The sequence below is a fragment of the Episyrphus balteatus genome, chromosome 2 (assembly GCF_945859705.1).
Source record: "Episyrphus balteatus chromosome 2, idEpiBalt1.1, whole genome shotgun sequence".
Classification (NCBI taxonomy): domain Eukaryota; kingdom Metazoa; phylum Arthropoda; class Insecta; order Diptera; family Syrphidae; genus Episyrphus; species Episyrphus balteatus.
Genome location: NC_079135.1, coordinates 79,455,081 through 79,474,272, shown reverse-complemented (window position 1 = coordinate 79,474,272; position 19,192 = coordinate 79,455,081). Strand labels below are relative to the sequence as shown.

The following is a 19,192-nucleotide window of genomic DNA, read 5'->3' as shown; positions in this document are numbered from 1 at the left end:
TTATATTTTATGTTTTGTATAAAAAAAAATAAAATATTCTTGTAAATCTTAGTAAAATTTATTATTGCGTTTGAGATTTTTTTTTGATTATTCATATTATTATCTTTATCTTGTATGTATTATTATATGAAAAATATTTTTTTATTAACTATATAACAATGATATGATTGTATCAACAGGAAAACATAATTAAAAAAAAAAAACAAAATATTTTTTAACAACAAATTAAAATTTAAATATTAATAATATTAATTTTAAAAGAAATTTTTGTGTTTGAATAATATAATCAAAAATTAAGAAGTTATAGTACAATTATAAGTTGGAATCAGTACCTGATTAAATTTAGCTTTTTCTTTCGATTGTTTTTCATTTCGTGTTGTGTTTTAAAGTTGTAGGTTGCAGCAGCTTTGTTGTTTTATTATTTCACTGAAAAAAAAAAAAAAATAAAATTTCAACAATTTTACTAATTAGATACCTACAGGTATTTTTTTTTTATTCATGAAAGTAAGAATAAATAATTTTGTTAAAATAGAGACTCTTTTAAAACGAATTATATGTATATGTAATATGTATACATAATTCGTATAGTGAATAAAGTGATGAACTTTAGAAGGGGTTTTCATTCTCTTTCGTTCTTTAGAAAATTTTGACAATTTTTATTTTTTGTCATTTTATGTACCTACTCCTTTTCGACAAAAAAATTATTTTAAGAAAATGAAAAAAAATGGATAAGTGAAGACTTAAAACATTGTGTAGCGTCATACTATCCGTTTCTGCTTCCATTTTTCGCAGGAATATTTTGTTTGGGTCACAGAAATATTTCTACTCTTTTCAATAATAGTGTTTTTTCCTCAAATCTGTGTAGTTTTTTTTTTTTCTTTTATAAAAAAAAAACGCTTGCGAAAGAACAAACAAGGTGTTATAGGTATTTTGTTGGAAAAATTCGTACCTACGTTTTATTAAAATTGAGTGTATTTTAGTAATTTATTTATTTTATTTATTTGTTTTATGTTTTCTCAAGAATATTAATTAAATTATAGGCCAGTCACCTAGGACAACAAAAACGGTGGTGGTACAAGAAAAACCGCTAAATTTAGGATTTTTTTCAGTTTTTAGGTTAAAAATCTAAAGGGTCCATCTCCATATTATGTAAAAAAAATTCTAGAAACTAGTACAAGAAGATAAAATTTTGTATAATTTGAGCGTAACCACCGCTCTTAAGGGGTATGAAGCGAAATCCAGCTTTTATTTGACAACGGGCTCATGACTGTATAACTTTCACCCAAAACCCATATAATTTTTTCTTTTCTACTTTGTTGGAAAAATTTTTAAATCTTAAAGCGGAATTCAGAGTCGTTACTCAAGTAAAAATTTTACTCAAGTGAACATTTGGTCTTGCGTTTGGTCCACTTAAACTACTAATTATGTTAAGAAAACCTAGGGGTGCCTTTACTTTAGCTAATGAATTCCAACTGAGGAAATTTTGAAGTAAATACTTGGGCAAATACTCAGAAAATTCATCTCAGACTTGTGCTTGAGAAAAATTTTTACTTGAGTAACGACTCTGAATTCCGCTCTTAGAGTAAGTTATTTCAAGATGTTTTGGAATTTACAGAGAACTCGAGGTGGACAAACGACAGAAATTTGAATTTTTGAAAAAAAGTCATTTTTGGGGATTTTAGGGGACTTTGAATTTTTCAGTACAAAATTTGTTTGTTTTTATAATTTCTTCTAAATGCAGGTTGGACAAATGACGATTTTTGGTATATGTAAAGAACTCGAGGTGGACATTCAAATTTCTGTCGTTTGTCCACCTCGAGTTCTTTACATATACCAAAAATCGTCGTTTGTCCACCCTAATTTTAGAAGATATTAAGAAATCAAAATTTATACTGAAAAATTCAAAGTCCCCTAAAATCCGATGATTTTTGGTATTAGTAAAGAACTCGAGGTGGATAAATGACAGAAATTTTAATTTTTGAAAAAAAAAGTAATTTTTGGGAATTATAGGAACTATGAAAGATGCTTCGTATGACAGCAGGTACAGTAACAAAGCTTGATAGAATTAGAAGTACGAAGATCCGAGGAAGCCTTCATGTTAAAAACACCATCTCCCAAAAAATTGAACACGACCGACTCAGTTGGTATTGCCATGTTCAAAGGAGAGATCCTGAGAACCCCGTCAAAAAAGCAATATCATACAACGTTCCAACACGAAATAGAAAGAAAGGTAGGCCTAAAAACTCCTGGTACAAGCAAATGCAAAACCAACAGCATTCAGTTGGCCTTAGAAATGGAACAATACAAAACCGGGAGGCTTGCCGTCAACCCGGCGAACCCCACAGGCGGATCACTAGTGTGAAGCAGTTACGTGGGATAGTTATGATCCCCTCGACATCGAGATCATAACAGCGCCGAGAAAAAGGAAGAAGAAGAAGATGAAATTTTCAGTAGGTACACTGTGGTGTATACGTACTTTTTTATGGGAATTTTGAAAATTTGTTTTCTGAATATCTCGTAAACGTAGGGTAAATAAACGATGATTTTCGGTATGTATCCATTTTTCGAGGTGGACAAACGATGGCCGTTTGAATTTTTGAAAAAACAAAAAATAATTTTTGGGGATTTTAGAAAAAACGTATGAGAGTTGCTATAAAAAAAATTCTTTTTGGAATATCTCCTAAACGGAGGGTGGACAAACGATGTTTTTTGGTAAAAGTAAAGAGCTCGAGATGGACAAAAGAAAGCAGTTTGAATTTTTGAAAAAAAAATATTTTTGGGGATTTTAGGGGAATTTCAATTTTTCAGTGCAAAAATTGTTTTTTGAATTGCTCCTAAACTGGAGGTGTAAAAACGATAATAATTGCTATGTAAGTAGAATTCAAGGTGGACAAACGATTGCAGTTGGTTTTATACGTCTATCTCAAAATTTGAGCGTTTAAGACTATTTTTCATTTTTCAGACTTATCTACAATAAAAAAAAGAATGCGCTCAAACATTTTTTTGAAGAGTGAACAAATGAAAATTTTAGGTGCACACACATGGGCAAACGGTGGACAAACGAATTAGACAAAGGAGAATGGGCATTTTGGACGTTGAGCGGCCATCAATGAAATTGGTATCAAATGAAAGAATTATAACCTATGAAAAACTTTTACTATGGACGTTTCGCTGTATTGCGTTTAGAATGCAAGATAATGCAATATTAGTATTATTAATGCATGGTTTAATGTATGAAAAACAAATTGATTCATATTTTAATTTCGAACATAAAATATGATGCTCTGTCATTTTCCCTGAGTCTGAAGACATTAATCTTGAAAATACGACCAATACAACTCATAATATAAGATTTTTAAGACAACCACTTCAAGATTTTGTTCGAAAGTTTTCAAACAATTCAAACTAACAAAAAATTAAACAACGAAACTCTCAAAATAGGCTTGAAATTGTTGTTTTAAAATGCTTTTAGTTTGGGTTCTAGTGGTTGGATATTCAAGATAAAGGTCTTCAGACTCAGGGAAAATGACAGAGTATCATATTTTGCACTTAAAATACACAATTAAGTTATAACATTGAGGCAATATATATAAAGTGTTAAATGCAAAAATGCATTTTATTCGTTTTTGAAGTACGTCACAAGGATACAACTTCTGCACAATATTAGTAAACCTTAATTACATCAAAAAATAACAAATTCCTTCCTGGCCGCGAAACGTCCACGTTCCATACAAACTTGCCCATTCTCCTTTGGTTCAAAAATTTTGAGGTCGCATTTCTGACTTCACGGATCTTATCTATTCTTTAGTATCCCAAAAAATCAATGCAGTGTATATTTTTACTACGTAGAGTTACTGAAATGACTGGCTTATTTGAACCTTATCTCGTTTTTAATATTCAAGTTTTTGTCAAAAATTGCATAGTTTTATCAATTTTGATATTCAAATAAATGACAAACGAAGCCTCATTTTTAGTTTTTGCTGCCATTTTAATTTTAACTAAACCTCCAGTTGATGACAGCACTCACTTTTTTAACACTTTTTGTGAAATGTTTCTTTTGTTAATACAATAACGGGAGGTCGGCATCTTGTATGCAAAACTCGTTACGACAACATTTAAAGAATCTCATTTTATAGAATAATTACAACAGGCAACAATTTTCAACTTTTTAAAATTTTCCAGAAAGATTTGCATAGATGAAATTTTATGGGTTTGGATTCATTAAACCTAAAAATCATTATTGGTTTCTTTCTAGCAGCTCTAGTTTTTAAAATATTTAATTTTTCACACATATGTATAAATAATTTAAAAACTAGAGCTGCTAGAGAAAAATTAATGTTGTTTTCAGAATCAGCACATTCAATTTATTTTTTGATCTAGACAAATTCGTTTTTTATTTTTCTTAAAACTCTAAAACAAAGTTTAAATTTTTGCAACGTTACTTTAATAGCTTCATTAGACATATTCGCTTCGACTAACGTCGATAGTTCATAGTCAAAATTCTCCATAAATTGTCGAATTTGACTATTAACTTACTTACTTACCCCATGGATGGAACTTTCAAAATCACTATTTACATTTTCCATTTTAATTTATGTTTTGAAAAAAAAAACACCTTTTACCGTTAGGGAAAAAATCCCTTCTTCAATATAAATTGTTGTTTTGTTACAATATAATTTGTAGTTATTGTAGTTTCAAACTTTGCAAAAGATAAAATATTTTCGCACTCTGACAAGTTTTATTTTCCTTTTTTTTACCAGAGCTGGGTATTACATACTACACTACAATGTTATTTATTTTTTTTTAATATACCTACTCATTAAATACACTTTTTGGTAATTCAGTTTAACTGACAAATTTTGAGAATTTGTTCCTTTTTTCTCATTGACCAAGTTTTAAAATCGTTCTCCTGAATAATTTTGAAATTGTGACCTAGGCTGGTTCTGGATTTGTGCGACGATTATGTACCTACTGTAGAAAAATAAAATAATTTCAATCGACGATATCTACCTAAATTCGGAAACTATTTTTTCAAAGAAATACATAATTCTTTTTGTTCGTTTTAAAGCAATTTAAAAAAAAATCATGTTTTGCCTAGAGATTAGATAGTATCTCGATTCTCGTATAAATATTTTCATATCAAAAAGTTACTTTTCTTTCGTAAAACAACAGCAATATTCCCAAACCGACTTAAAGACAGAATGAAGCAAATAATAACTTAATACAATGTATAAGCAATGAATTTTTTAACCCTTTCGAACCCAAACTATGAATATCAATATTAAAACAAAACAAAAATTCAGTATTATCGTGTCGAAACACATTACAGGCGAAATTCAGAGACGTCCCTCAAGTACAATTTTTTCTCAAGTACAAGTATGAGATAAGATTTCTGAGTGTTTGCTCGCGCATTTTAATTCAAAATTTCCTCAGTTGGTATTTATAAGCTAAAATCAAAGAAACCCTTCAAGTAGCTGAAGTGAGCCAAACGCAAGAGCGAATGTTAACTTGAGTAAAATTTTAACTTCAGTGACGACTCTGAATTCCGCTCTACAAACTACAACTAAGAAATATGAATAGCAAAGTCATTTTTCAAAATAAAAAAAAAATAAAAACTAATGTGTTACTCTCATGTTACATGTAAGTTTCATACACTGTCTATGACACCAAAATAAAAGCCGGACAACTGAGAAAATATTTTTTTATATAATAATTATTATTATAAATTATATTATACACTGCCGCTCATCTGAATAGGTTCACATTTTAGTTAATTTTACATTTGGCCTGTCTTAGTATTTAATGCAATGGCACATCTTTTTTATGTATGTAACGAGAGAACATCTTTATGCGCTTAGTTTAGGAGAAAAAAAATTGTCTTGGGGCTACCGTTCTTCTCACACGGTAGCTAGACCAAATCTAGTCATAAAATCAAGCATATTTTTTGGCTCATCTGAATAGGTTCCAAACCAAAAATGTTAATAAATGATGAGCTGCATGGGTCTGTTGGACTCAAAATTGTGTCTGTCAATAAATCTGATTGTGTATAACCTGTAAGGAGAAAACGGGTCGTGAAAAATCTTTAGGCGCGGAAAAAATGTGGAAAATAACAGAAGCCTTTGAATTAGACCGAAACCAACGATGCATTGGGACAAAAACAAACACACGTTAAAATTTAGTAAGCAGTTATTTGCGCAATATCCAAGGGTATAGAAACAGCATTAAAAGTCGATGTAACTCAGTCACAACACGGGCCGATAGATGTGCAATGATCAGAATAGCATGACTTCGAGCTAAAAATAAAGCTGAAAACCGGTATAAAATGCAGTTTAACGACGGCAAAACGGGTTGTCAGAAGTGGTAAGCATTTGAGAAGAACAAAACTTCGCAAAAATTATCACTTTACAAACCACGAAAAGAAACTCACCTTCAATCGTAAAAAAAAACTGTGTTAGAAATTGCAGATCGAAAGTTTTGTAGAAGGAAACAGCTTTGCACTTAATGACACTGCCTTCACAGTTATGTAGACACCTTAAAATAACGCTTCTCTCTACGAAGCTCATAAAAATAGGAATTTAGCCCTCAGGGCCCACTTAATTCATTTTTTTTCCTTTGAAAAATCATCGGTTGCAAATTCGACTTTCACGACAATTTTTTTTTTTTTTATTGGAGGTGAGTTTCTGTTCGTGGTTTGTAAAGTGATAATTTTTGCGAAGTTTTGTTCTCTTCAAATGTTTACCACTTCTGACAACCCGTTTTTCCGTCGTTAAACTGCATTTTATACCGGTTTTCAGCTTTATTTTAAGCTCGAAGTCATGCTATTCTGATCATTGCACATCTATCGGCCCGTGTTGTGACTGAGTTACATCGACTTTTAATGTTGTTTCTATACCCTTGGATATTGCGCAAATAACTGCTTACTAAATTTTAACGTGTGTTTGTTTTTGTCCCAATGCATCGTTGGTTTCGGTCTAATTCAAAGGCTTCTGTTATTTTCCACATTTTTTCCGCGCTTAAAGATTTTTCACGACCCGTTTTCATCCTTACAGGTTATACACAATCAGATTTATTGACAGACACAATTTTGAGTCCAACAGACCCATGCAACTCAACATTTATTAACATTTTTGCTTTTGAACCTATTCAGATGAGCCAAAAAATATGCTTGATTTTATGACTAGATTTGGTCTAGCTACCGTGTGAGAAGAACGGTAGCCCCAAGACAATTTTTTTTCTCCTAAACTAAGCGCATAAAGATGTTCTCTCGTTACATACATAAAAAAGATGTGCCATTGCATTAAATACCAAGACAGGCCAAATGTAAAATGAACTAAAATGTGAACCTATTCAGATGAGCGGCAGTGTTAATTATAATTTATACTACTTCTTCTAAGCTAAGAAACAAGATACTTTCTGGATTTACATTTTTTATGTCTTTTTTTTCAAAATTATGACCATATAAAAAAAATGTCAGTCCCTTTTTCGATAAAAAAAAATTAAAAGTTTAATATTTGACTAACTTTTTGTAATAATCCAGTAACTAGTAACTAGTAACTGGGTTCGAAAGGGTTAACAATGAACAATATCCAATTTATTGCATTTGATTTTAGTTTCCGTTTACTCGATTATCATGCATTTTTTGAACTAGACAAAAATAATCAGCTTTTTTATTATAGGTATCAATTCGAGAATATTTTCTTGTTCTTTTTTCACTCAATTGAATTATTTAAAACAAAACTCTCAATTTTCAAAATTACCTATGACTAATTTTATGCACCTAATAACCTAACTTTAATAAAAAAAATTGGATCTTATCTTTCATTCAAGTTCAAAAAAATAAAAAAAATTGTTTAACTACCTTCAAACTGATTCTAACTCCACCATATTCATATATTTTATTTAACAGTGGCAAATACTAAAAATGTGTCTGGTTTTTTGGGCAGGTTTTATTTGATAAATTATAACACACCCATATGCATATAGGTACAAAAAAGTAAATAATATATATTATGCACACACTATCTCAAATATCTACCTACAAGAACAACAACAGAAAAAACTAACTTAAATAAAAGGACAAATTTTTACTTCCTTTTCTTTCTCAAACACTAAACAAAAAATGACTGGGTAAAAATTCCACCTTTATTACTTTATTTTCAGTTTTACCTATATATATATATTTTTTTTTGCTTAACGTCCACCCGTATTATCTTATTGTCATCCTCCACACAATAAATATAGGTAACCTGTTTTTATGTTTTCGATTTTCAATTCCTAGTTTTTTTTTGTATGTTGTTTGTTCTTTCTCAAAACTGGTTTTATAATATTTTTTTTTCCAAAATCTTTATCACATATCATGCTAAAAACTCCACACAAAGCAAATCCTAATCTCCAGGAAATACAACCACAACCTAAATGAAAAAAAAAAAATTAAGAAAAAAAAAGATCCTCGCCTTTTAAACCATCAATTCTCTCAAACATGCAACAACAACAAAAAAAAGGAAAAAAACCAACAACAACACAACAGCAATCCAAAGGAAAAAAAATAAAACAGAAAAACCAAATAAAAATCTGAAAAAAAAAACAAAAGAAAAAAAATAAAAAGAAAAAAAATTGTTTTTGGAAGAATCTGTATATTTTCGTTTTTTTTGTTTCATTTTTTTGTTAAATAATTTCAAAATGGCAACTTTACTTTGTTCTGAGTTTCGTTTTTTTTTATCTTTATACATAAAATAATTATATTTTTTTTACAAAACAAAAATAACATAAACATTAATTATTTTGCATTTATAATTTGTATTTGTTTCTTAATTTTTAAAATAATAATTAAAATAAAAAAAAAAAATTAAAATAAAATATAAAAATAGGGAAGCAACATTCCAAATAAAATATATTTTTACGTCTTTTTGTGACTTAAATAAACGAATCAATCAATAATAATAATTAGAAATTAACATTTTTTATAATATCATTTGTGAGGTATATAAGACAAAAAAATTAATTAATAATAAAATTAATATTTACACAAAGCTATAGTTTATTTTTTTTTTCTTATTCTAAGGTTTTTAGGAGTTTTTATTTATAAATCATGCTTTTTTTTATTTGTATCGGATATTACAACCTTCGTTAAGTTTCATTTAATTTTTTTTATTTTAGTAAAAACAATGGTAGTGATTCCTGAGATCATGGTATTTTACTTGAGTTTTTTTTTTTGGAAGATCCTATTATTTTAGTGAGTAATTTTATTATTTAAAGGACGGTTTATGGCTATGGAATATAATGGCTGATCCTGAGTAAACTTAAAAATTAAAAATACTATAATCTATTTTCCCTGAGATGTTCCTATACATATTTTTTTTTTTTTGTTTTTCAAATATTTGTCGTTACAAAATGGCTATCACGGAATATATATATTTGTTTTTAAATACAATTAAATAAAAATAATAATTTATATATAAACAAGATCCTGTCCAGCCATTGAATACGATTCTATTTTAACTATTTCAAACTTTGGCTGCAATAATGTAGTGGTGGTGTTAGAGTTTGTTGTAGAAGAAGAATCTGAATTATTTTCATCAACACTCGAGATAACTTGATGATTTGGAGAATTACTACTCTCCAATGACACCAATTGATTAGCAGCTTCAGCTGCTGCCAATGATTTGGCTGATTTCTTACGACTTACAGGTGCCTTGGGCTTTTTAACAGGCTTCGGACGCAAATGAATGTCACTATGTTTGCGCAAATGATCTTTGCGACAAAAACTCTTATTACACAAATCACAAGTGTGCGCTTTGAAACCAGTATGAATGGCCTCAATATGACGACGCAAATCTGTCTTGTGATGAAATTGTTTGGGACATAAATCGCACTTGTGCGGCTTGTCTTGGGATTTGTGCCTGTCTAAATGGGATTCATAAATTTCTTCAGATTGAAAGCGCTTACCGCATTTTTGGCATCTGTATGGCTGCTCTCCGGAATGGAAGCTCTTGTTGTGCTGCGTCAAGTAGCAAATCTTGGTGAATTCTTTGTTGCATTCTTCACACTTGAGACGTCCTGTGGGCAGAGTTGTGGAAGTGGCATTTGTGGTGGTTTCTCGCTTACGTTTTACAGCTTGTTTTCGAATTGTTGGTTGTTGGGGTGGCGGCTGTTCATCTCCATTAGAGAGTTGATTCGTTGTCGATGAGGACACAGTTGGGGAATAGGGATTTGTTTGATCGGTTTGTTGTGGTGCCGCAGCTGTAGTGTGCATTGGTGGGATATCAGCTTCTTGGGGTGAACTTTGTGAGCCGAAAGGTGACATTCGACCGTAGTATGACTCTGGAACAGCTGGAGACGAAGCTTGCATCAAATTTTCTTTAAACGATGGAAGTCCTCCAGAGAATCGCTGCAAATCCAACATTCCCGGCTGATGTATCAATTGGACAATATGACCATTAGCGTCTAGAGCTACCATTTGCTGTTGCATTTGGTTTTGTTGTGAATTCGATTGAAAGGATGTTGCATTTGCTAACGATGCAATGTCAACGAATGAGTTTAGTTGAATTAGATCCTGTCCATCATTACCAATAATAGTGGGATAATTCTGTTGGTGCTCCGCCACCTGTTGTTGCAGATGTTGGTATGATGGGATGGTGGTGGTGGTGTTGTTGAGTGTGATGGGGGTGGTGGTGTTGATAGCCAAAGGGTTGATGATGTATTGCTGCTGCTGCTGCTGCAGCGGCAGCTGCTGCTGCTGATCCATTATACTGTGGATAGTGGTGGGAGTGTTGAAAATGGTGGTGGGCTCCTGTTGGTGGTGGTGGGTGGGCATGTGGTGGTGGTGGTGGACCTCCCGGTATTGGTGGTGGGAGATAATATGGGGTGATTGAAGCGGCGGCAGCTGCAGCCGCTGCTGCTGCTGATGTAGGCTGCTGATGGTTGTTGACTGATGATAGTCCTCCTCCAGGCTGTTGTTGTTGTTGCTGCTGTGTGGGCTGTTGTTGGGACTGGATTGATCCTCCTCCTCCAATTCCTGATGAAGATATTGTTCCTCCTGCAGTTGGAGGCTGTTGTTGCTGCTGTTGGTGTTGTTGCTGTTGTGAAGTTGTTCCTCCTCCCGATCCATGATGGATACTTCTGTGCTCGAAATGGTCAGCAGGCCCCTCGGTTGGGAGGCTTGGACGGAGGGACCTGCTAGCCCGTTTGGGTGACCGTTTAAATTGCTTTGTTGTGGGTGGTATTGTTGTTGGAATGTTTGTGATTGTTGTTGTTGTTGAGATTGTGATGAAAATCCATTTGGCGATTGAGTTGTGTATTGTGATGAGAAATCTGGACTTCTCGGAGGCTCCGGCGGTATAGGAGGCGGTTGTCTTGCTTGGCTATTCCGATGGTGTTTGGAATTCGGATCGCGGGATGGATGATGATGGGCGCTTATTGGCATTGTTGCTGGATCTGGTTGACCCGATGATTTCACTGCATTTTTATGCAAAGTTGTATTATAATGTCGTTTAAGATGACCCGAACTAGTAAACCACTTATTACAAGCAGTACAATTATATGTCTTCGGACGCCTTGCCTCATTCGACTTCCAAGTAGCACTCTTCGCCGAACCACCGCTGCTTGGCAATGATGATGATGGTGGTTCAAAATTGCGATATTGACTGATATTGTCTTGTGGTGTTGTAGTCGATGGAAACTCCGACGGAGATGATGACACTGGATTTTGGCCTGTTGCCAAATCGGTACTTCCGAATGGCTTGTCATCTGGACGTGTTTGTGGAGCTATTGGTTGGCCATATTCAACACTGGTTATTGATGGTTTTAGTGATGTAATTCCAAAGTTTGTTGGCGATCCGTATTCGGATTTGATGGGATGAAATTCACTCTTGATTATGGGGAATTCTTGTTTAGAGTAATAACCTCCTCCATGTTTGTTGTCGGTTGTAGGAAGATGTGGTGGTCCAGGCATATAAGCTGGATGGAGTTCTTGTGGCCATGTCATTGGACGTTGCATTGGAAGCAAACCCGAATTGACTACTCCAGCAGCTGCTGCTGCTGCTTCATCTTCCGGCTGTGGTGGGTAGACCATTTTCTGAGAGTCTAAATCAAGGATATCCGAACTAGGAGGTTCTTCTTTGATATATGGAGCAAATGGATGATATTGCCCTCTTTCTGATGCCGACGATGCTGAACGTTCTGCAGAGTTTATACAATCCTCACTCGATGGAGCCCCATGAATAGTCGAATAATGTTCATTGAGCTCTGCCTCAGTGGCACATAGTATCCCACATTTATTGCATTGCTTTGATGATGATGGTGTCGGAGTACGATTTGACATACTCTTAACTTCAGCCATTCCATGATTCGCTGAAGAATTCTGTGATGGACTAGACGAACTAACAACTCTCGGACTTAGAGAACTATTCGATACCGAGCTACTTGTATTATTTGCCGTTGGACCTCCACCATTGGCACTTAAAGCTCCAGTATTTACCGAATGCGAGTTATGACTAGCCGCAGCAACTGGCGATAAATGATGTAAACCACCATTGTTTAAATACGGGTGGAATCTTTGAGATGAAGCCATAACTTTATAATCTGTATGACCGCCGGCGGCAGTGCCAGCTAAACTTTGATTTTGCATTTGATAAGACAAAGCTTGATTTTGTTGCAATTGTTGCATGGCACTGCCGTAATCCACACCGGCTGGTGGTGCATGATAAAATTGCTCATAGCCACCCAAATAACCTGCCCCCGGAGGATGATATGAATGCATATCTTGATACATTTGATTGGAATTGGTTAAACTACCAGCTCCTCCGGTACTTCCATAAAGCGGATGATGATGATGAGCTTGCTGCTGTTGTTGTTGCTGATGATGATGGAGTTGTTGAAGTTGTTGCTGCTGTTGCTGATGATGATGATGATGAAGTGTGGATGCTGTTGATGATGACGATGTTGACGAAGTAGCCGTTGGCTGATGTTGATCGGGAGTTGGTGTTGGCGGTTGATTGTCACTTGAATCGGCCGCAGCACTCACCGTGCTATTTGACACCGTATGCAACGGTTGCATTTCGGTTTTAATTCCTGCCATTTCTGCCGAAGTTGGTGGTGTGTCAACATTTGTTGTTAGTAGCGACGGTGAAGGTGATAATAGAGTGCTTATAGTAAATACACTCGAATCGGTTGCTACAACAATTGGCGCTTCACCACATAACACGTTGTTGGCTTTGCCACCTTCTCTCTCTTCGGTGATTCTTTCACTTTCACCGGTATTTATGTTTGTTGATGGAGTAAATTGATTCTCTGTAGATGAACCTTGGAGAGTTTTGATAGAATCTGTGTTACTCCAATTTAGGCTCATTTCATTTTAATACGAAAACGTTAACCGTTTTTTTTTTTTAATTTTTCAATCAAAACAAAGAGGAGAGAAAATTACATACAAAAAAAAAAATAATAAACAACGAACCAAAATTTTGAGGTTAGGTTGAAAAAAAGTCCACACCACGACGTTGCCGTTGTTTTCAGAGCGCAGCACCTTACTAAAACAACGTTAAGTTAAACACATGAACCAACGATGGACAAGAAAAAAATATTGTAGTAATCACTTTCTAAAATCTTTGTGTGTGCTTGGTTTTTCGTTTGTTTTCTCTTTTGCCGCCGCGTTCAAAACAAAAATCTCTCTCATAAAAAAAAGAACCACCAAAATGACAGAGACACGAAAGAAGAAAACACTTGTAGCTGCTGTTGGCGGTGTTTGCTATTTATTATAGTACTGTACTGTGTTGCCCACCTTCACTTATTTTTTGTACTTTTTCTTTACTTCTTGTAGTAGATTTTGTTTTATATTAAACTCACACACATACATGCAAACGCACTAATTGCATTTCACTTTTTTTTTTTGTTGTTGTTGGTTGAGTTGAGTTTTGTTTAGTTAATTAATTTTCTTTTTTGTTTAATATTTGTTTTCTTTTTTTTGTATTTGTTCAAATCACGACCCGAATAAATTTAATTTTGATCGTTATTATTCAAATTCAAATAATCAACTGTTCAAATTACCGATTGCACGTCGTTACTTTATATTCGTTATTTTTAATTATATTTGCTAATTTCTTTTGTATATTTCGAGTTCAGTAAAATAATAAAGAAATCATAAAAATAAAAGTAATTAATTAATAATTAAAATCGTTAATGATTTTTTTTTTTTTTTTAGAATTTTGTATTAATTTTGAGAACAAAAAAGATAATTAATTTTAATTTTTTTTTTTGTTTAAAATTATAATAAAAGAAGAAGAAGAAATAATAAAAAATTAATAAATTTTTTTTTTAATAATTATGCCAACGAGCCGAAATGGGTTATGAAGAAATATAAAAATTTCCAAAAAACAAAAAAAGCGTTTGTCCTGGTCGACGTTGCAAATACAAATGACGATAGATTTCGGTTTTTAGATTCTGTGTTCGCATTTTCTACACACAATACAAAACAAAATTGAACAAAAAAGGGGAAAGAGGAATCACAAAAAAAAAAAAGAAGAAAAATAATCATTTCATATATTTTACAAATACTATGATAGAAAATAGGGGAAATAAAGCAAAAGGCAAAAACTTCAAAATTTCTCCATACTACTTAAATATACACACATAGTGACTTTTTCTTGTGTGTGTAAAATTATATTTGCTTGTTAACACATACACTTTGATAAATTTTGCCTACCTGTTTACCACGCATACATATTTATAGGCACATGGCCAAGCTTAAGAAATGGACATTCCTTCGGAAATAGTCAGCATAATATCCATACAATACACATCTGTGAGATAATTTCTAATATCTATCTAGCTATATGTTATACTTATGATATAAATGTGCATGTGTGTATATTAGTGGAAGTGATGAAGAAGAGTGGTTGTTTTGTGAGTATTCTCCATTCCACACTGTCCTCTATCCAACAAACGGACATTGTGGAAAAAAAAAATAGCAACAACAAAAAAAAAAAAAGAAATTTCGATGGCAAAAATTATGTTTGGATTTTGTGTCATTGTGTGGAGGTGAGTAGTTTTTTTTTTTTTTTTTTTGTTAAACATCGGCTGAATTTCAGAGATACCCAAAAGAGATGAGATTTCTTTTTTGTTTGTTTGAAGAAATGCTTTGGTGTGGTTGCCAAAATGAGAAGAAAATATTAAGAATTGGAGAAAATTACCCCGTTTGTATGACTGATTTAAAGATCGAATTGAAACTGAATCGAAATTTCGATCCAGGTATATGGAAGTACCAGATCGAGGAATCGAATTGAAATAGAATCGAAAACACAATTTTTCTTTTAAATATATTTGCAGTAAAATAGAAAAATCTAACCAAAAACAAAGTGCAAGTAAAACTAGATACAGTGGAATCTCGCTAATTTGAACACGTACGAAACCAGGCCCGTTCAAGTTATTGGATTGTTCAAGTTACTGGAACATATAAAAAGTCTTCGTTTTTGTATGAATTCAATTTGTTTTTATAAATTAATGTAAATAACGCAAAATACAATAATTACAAACGTAGTAACCTACATTGAGCAAATTCAAATATCTGTTTAAATACAATTTAGTTCAAGTTAAAGAGCTTCAAATATTTTAATTATTCAACTTATAGAATCAGCAATAAAAAAGTTCAAGAAAATAGAATGTTCAAGTTATTGGATTGTTCAAGTTATCGTATGTTCAAGTTAGCGAGATTCCACTGTATCATAATACATACATACAGTAAAATTTTCAAATAAGAAGACAATCACACACAATTTCCACCATAAATTATATCTCGAGTATTCAATTCGTTTGGTATATATGCATATTTTCGATTCGATTCAGCTCCCCCAGTCGGATCGGATCGACAAATCCGGATTCAATTCGATTCAGGTATATATAGACCTAAATCCTGATTCAATTCGGATTCAAATCGCCATACAAACGGGGTAAATGATTAGAGGCATATGTATGCATTTAGGAATACAAAAGAATGCATTTCATAATTTTTTGCTGTTAATTAAATTTAACGAACAAAATGCAAGCAAAAGAATAGAAAGCATGACAACAGATTTTTTGTTTGGTTTCTATTTGCTTGAGATGTGTTTTTTTTTTTTTTTTTTTTTGGCAAAGTAAAGTACTGAAGAAGAATAGGGATGCCATATGCACTTTTACAATTTTTTTTTCAAGATCGCTTCATGAAAAGGTGAAATAAATTTTATAAGTAGAATTTTTTATTAAATTTTGTTCGATATTTTTAATGTTAAGCTAATGTCCATTTTATTTACTCTGGATTTTGTTTGGATTAAAGTTAATTTTAAATCCAATCGCTGAAATCCGAATTTCATAAATCCAAGGATTTCATTTTTTGTACTCAAAATAAATTATGTATGTGATTACTCAACAAATACCTATTTTATATTTTGCATTTATCTTTGTCTTTTTCAAAATACTTGAAAAAACAACTGAACACTTTGAATGAGATTTTTACATCTGTACCTACATATTTATAAAGTTAAACAGCCCTCCAGAGAACAGTTTAAGTTTATTTGGATTTAACAAGATTGGATTTGAAAAATTGGATTAAAGTTTGGATTAAAGTATAGTGGATATTATGGATTTGGATTCATTTTATGGATTTAAATTTCCTCACATTCAGATGTATTTTTAAACTAGTGAACAATATAGCCTTAAGATTTACAAGTTTATAATAATAAATCCAATTTTTTCCGTAGAAGTAAAATATGCGCGTGTCTTTGAAAGTCTGATAAGTCTATTTTCATGATTGTGATTATAATCCAAATTTAATACATTTTCGGATCATTGGAAAGTGTACCTACATAGCTAGAAGAATTTCATGACTTGAAAAAAAAAAAAAAAATGGTTAATTACCGCTCATAAAAAAGTAGGTACTTATTTAGAAAAAAATTATATTCAATGCCTAAAAAACTATGGGCCGGAATATTTTTATTTTTTAACTCAATATCAAAAAGGATTTCAAGATCAACATTGTTAAATTTTGTTTGAAAATATAGATAAATGGCGCCGTTATAATGGTCACCACGGAGGTCCTACACACGAAACGCACTGTCCTTGTCCCATCTGGTAATCGGTTTTGGTACATCTAAATAAAACAAAATACAAAATCAAGTTATTTTTAAGTAGTAATGACTACAATGTAGCGTAGCCGATTTCGTTTTGGGACCTTAAGAAAAATTATGGTGAGCCGTCAAACATTTTTTTTTACATTTCATACCAACATTTTTCAAGTAAAAACATTAATAAAAACAAAACAAATCCATCTATTAAAAAAGTATCCTACGCTACATTGAAGATATTTTGTATATTCAAAAGAATATTCAGTAAAAATTTGAAAGCAATCGGACAAGTAGTTTTCGAGATCTCGAAGGTACGAGGTCAAAAAAATGTAGTTTCGAAATAATCGCAAAAGAAATTAAGTCAACCGACCGTAGTGAGTCAATTCCTTTCCAAAAATGCCCGTAATTTGGCCAATTTTGAATGTTTCGATACGCGAGAGTTCTTAATTTGTTCATTACAATATAAGGGATAGTTAAAAATACATTTTAAAGGGCCTTAAATTAATACTACATTTCTAAGTAAATTTTTTTTCTAAGACATTGGTTTTTTCAACTTGATAGAAATGTGGTTCATATGTTTGGTGGATCACTGCAATATACAAATGGAATCAACAAAGCAGGTTCATGTCATTTCTTTGTTTTATTGGAAAGAAAAGTAATCCCGATCAGATCATGGGTTTAATAAATTACGGCTTATTAAAAGTAGGTATTAAGAGAAATCTCTTATTTAATTCCTTAATCCTTTTAATTTTTTAAAATCATATAACGGGACTAATATTAAAGCTATAATTTAACACGTAAGGGAAAACACTGTGTAGCCACCTAAAATATAACTTTATTTTCAATTACATTAAATTTTAATAAATCTTGTATTAGATTAAGAAATATAATGCATTAAAAGTATTAATTTTATATAGAATTTTGGTGTTGCCTCATATGCACCGTATTTCATATGTGGCGTATTTTAGAATTCCCGAGTAAAAATGAAAATTTAACTATTAAAAAATAATCTTGTTTTGAGCGACGAAATACATACGTTTGACATAAAAATTGCGCCACTCATTGCATGCGTTTGTGGTTCGTGTAAGCTTTTTATATAAAATCTATACTATCATGGAGATAAAAAGCGTCACAAAAATGGTAAGCTAATGAACGAACTAAAAAATATGTAAGTTTTCAAATAGAAATGTATTATATCATCTAGTTACTCCTATTATGGGAATGGCTCTAAGTGACCACTCAGCTAACGAACAAACTAAATAAAATGCACGACTTTTTATATAAAAATTGGGAAATGTAGATTTATAAAAAAAAATAAAATTCGTTTTTCAAAAAAAATAAAACAACATCTGAAATCAAATTGTCCCACAAAACTAGTATGCAGTTTTGATTGATATTAACATGCATTTTAAGAAAAAAAAAATTTCAAAAATGTTAGAGCCGTTTTAAAAAAAAAAAATTAATTTTTTATAAATAATTTTTTGGACAAAAATTTTAAATATAAAATTGGTATGCTTTTTTGTAGAAATCACTAATCAACATCTAAAAACGAAATTTCAAAAAATTCAATGTCACGTTTTCGACAATTTGATTTTTCAAAAAAAAAAATTCTAATCTTTTTTTTTTAAATCCAAAAATTATTTTTTTTTTAATTTTATTTTTGGATTATATTTAAATTATATAAATTCTTCTTCATAAAAAGTTTCGTTGAAATCGAATAAGTAGTTTCGGAGAAAACTTATTTAAAAAAAAAAAACGGTTCTATGGCAGGTACCGTTAATAATGGTTTTCAAAAAAAAAAATGTTTCATTTAAAGATACACCTTGTCTGAAAACTTACATTTGATTTTTTTAAACAAAATCGTTGGAGCCGTTTTTGAGCAATTTCAACTTTACTAAAATCGGTATATGACAAGTACCGGCCCAAAAAAATTAATTCCAAAAACCCCTCTGGAGAGTCACCAAATAATGCTACATACCAAGTTTGATATCAATCTGTCCATCCGTTTAGGCTGTAGCTTCGTTTTCAGACAGACAGACTGACAGACAGACAGACAGACAGACAGACAGACGGACTCCCGGGACCCACTTTTATGGCATTCTCCA

At 31.9% G+C, this 19,192-nt stretch overlaps 1 protein-coding gene across 2 annotated transcripts; it reads right to left on the bottom strand.

Annotated features, from left to right (window-relative positions):
* Nucleotides 1-285: 285 nt before the first annotated feature.
* On the bottom strand, nt 286-14,048 carry LOC129908928 (myb-like protein Q). Of its 2 annotated transcripts, XM_055985767.1 has the most exons (2): nt 9,946-14,048; nt 286-426 (listed from the first exon to the last, which is right to left on the bottom strand). In XM_055985767.1, exons 1-2 carry the CDS (start codon nt 13,343-13,345, stop codon nt 419-421), a joined length of 3,408 nt encoding a protein of 1,135 aa, XP_055841742.1. In that variant the 5' UTR covers nt 13,346-14,048; the 3' UTR covers nt 286-418. The 2 variants fall into 2 exon arrangements, with proteins under 2 accessions (XP_055841742.1, XP_055841741.1); XM_055985766.1 differs by lacking the exon at nt 286-426 and having other exon boundaries at nt 8,896-14,047.
* Nucleotides 14,049-19,192: the final 5,144 nt, after the last annotated feature.